The following is a 545-nucleotide window of genomic DNA, read 5'->3' as shown; positions in this document are numbered from 1 at the left end:
AACCTGTGTATTTTGCCATTATAATTGTAAATTTTCTGCAATTTTATTTCAAAGAATAAAAAACAATCTGAATCATGTGTTTATTTTTTTTTTTAATATTTCTAAGGGATGATTAGAAGCAAGTTCTGCACTGTCTTTAGGTCACAAATTAATCCCATAATTGTCAGCAACCTGGGTTCTATGTTTAATGAAAAAGTTTGTAATGATAATAATGTTATGTAAAATGACAATTGTATTTTCTGTCCATCAACAGATCACATATTACACAAGGGGATGCTAAAGGTATGTGGGGGTTGGGGTGGGGGGTTATTCCGTGATAATCAGTTCTTCAATTGCCCAATCTTCGTAGCTTCCATCAGGTAAGTACCGGCGAATTATGATTGGAATTTTCCTCGCTCTGCAACAGATTTAACACAAGTTAACAATAACGTCGTCATTAAATGGACATTTTTTCCTTACCTGCATGGAATTTGTAGATACACATATATGTATATGTGTGTGTGTGTGTGTGTATATATATGTGTATATATATATATGTGTGTATG

The 545-nt window shown here is 32.7% G+C and overlaps 1 protein-coding gene across 1 annotated transcript in view; it reads right to left on the bottom strand.

The window, feature by feature from the left end:
- Positions 1-545, bottom strand: part of LOC106875893 (DNA-directed RNA polymerases I, II, and III subunit RPABC2) — a 14064-nt gene continuing 13519 nt past the window's right edge. Inside the window, exon 5 of the mRNA XM_052976463.1 lies at positions 1-397. Coding sequence (XP_052832423.1) covers positions 307-397 — 91 coding nt within the window. The 3' untranslated portion in view covers positions 1-306. The remainder of the gene's footprint in view (positions 398-545) is intronic.

Source organism: Octopus bimaculoides, chromosome 24, assembly GCF_001194135.2.
Source record: "Octopus bimaculoides isolate UCB-OBI-ISO-001 chromosome 24, ASM119413v2, whole genome shotgun sequence".
In the NCBI taxonomy this organism is placed as follows: Eukaryota; Metazoa; Mollusca; class Cephalopoda; order Octopoda; family Octopodidae; genus Octopus; species Octopus bimaculoides.
This window is presented reverse-complemented; position numbering and strand designations above follow the sequence as displayed.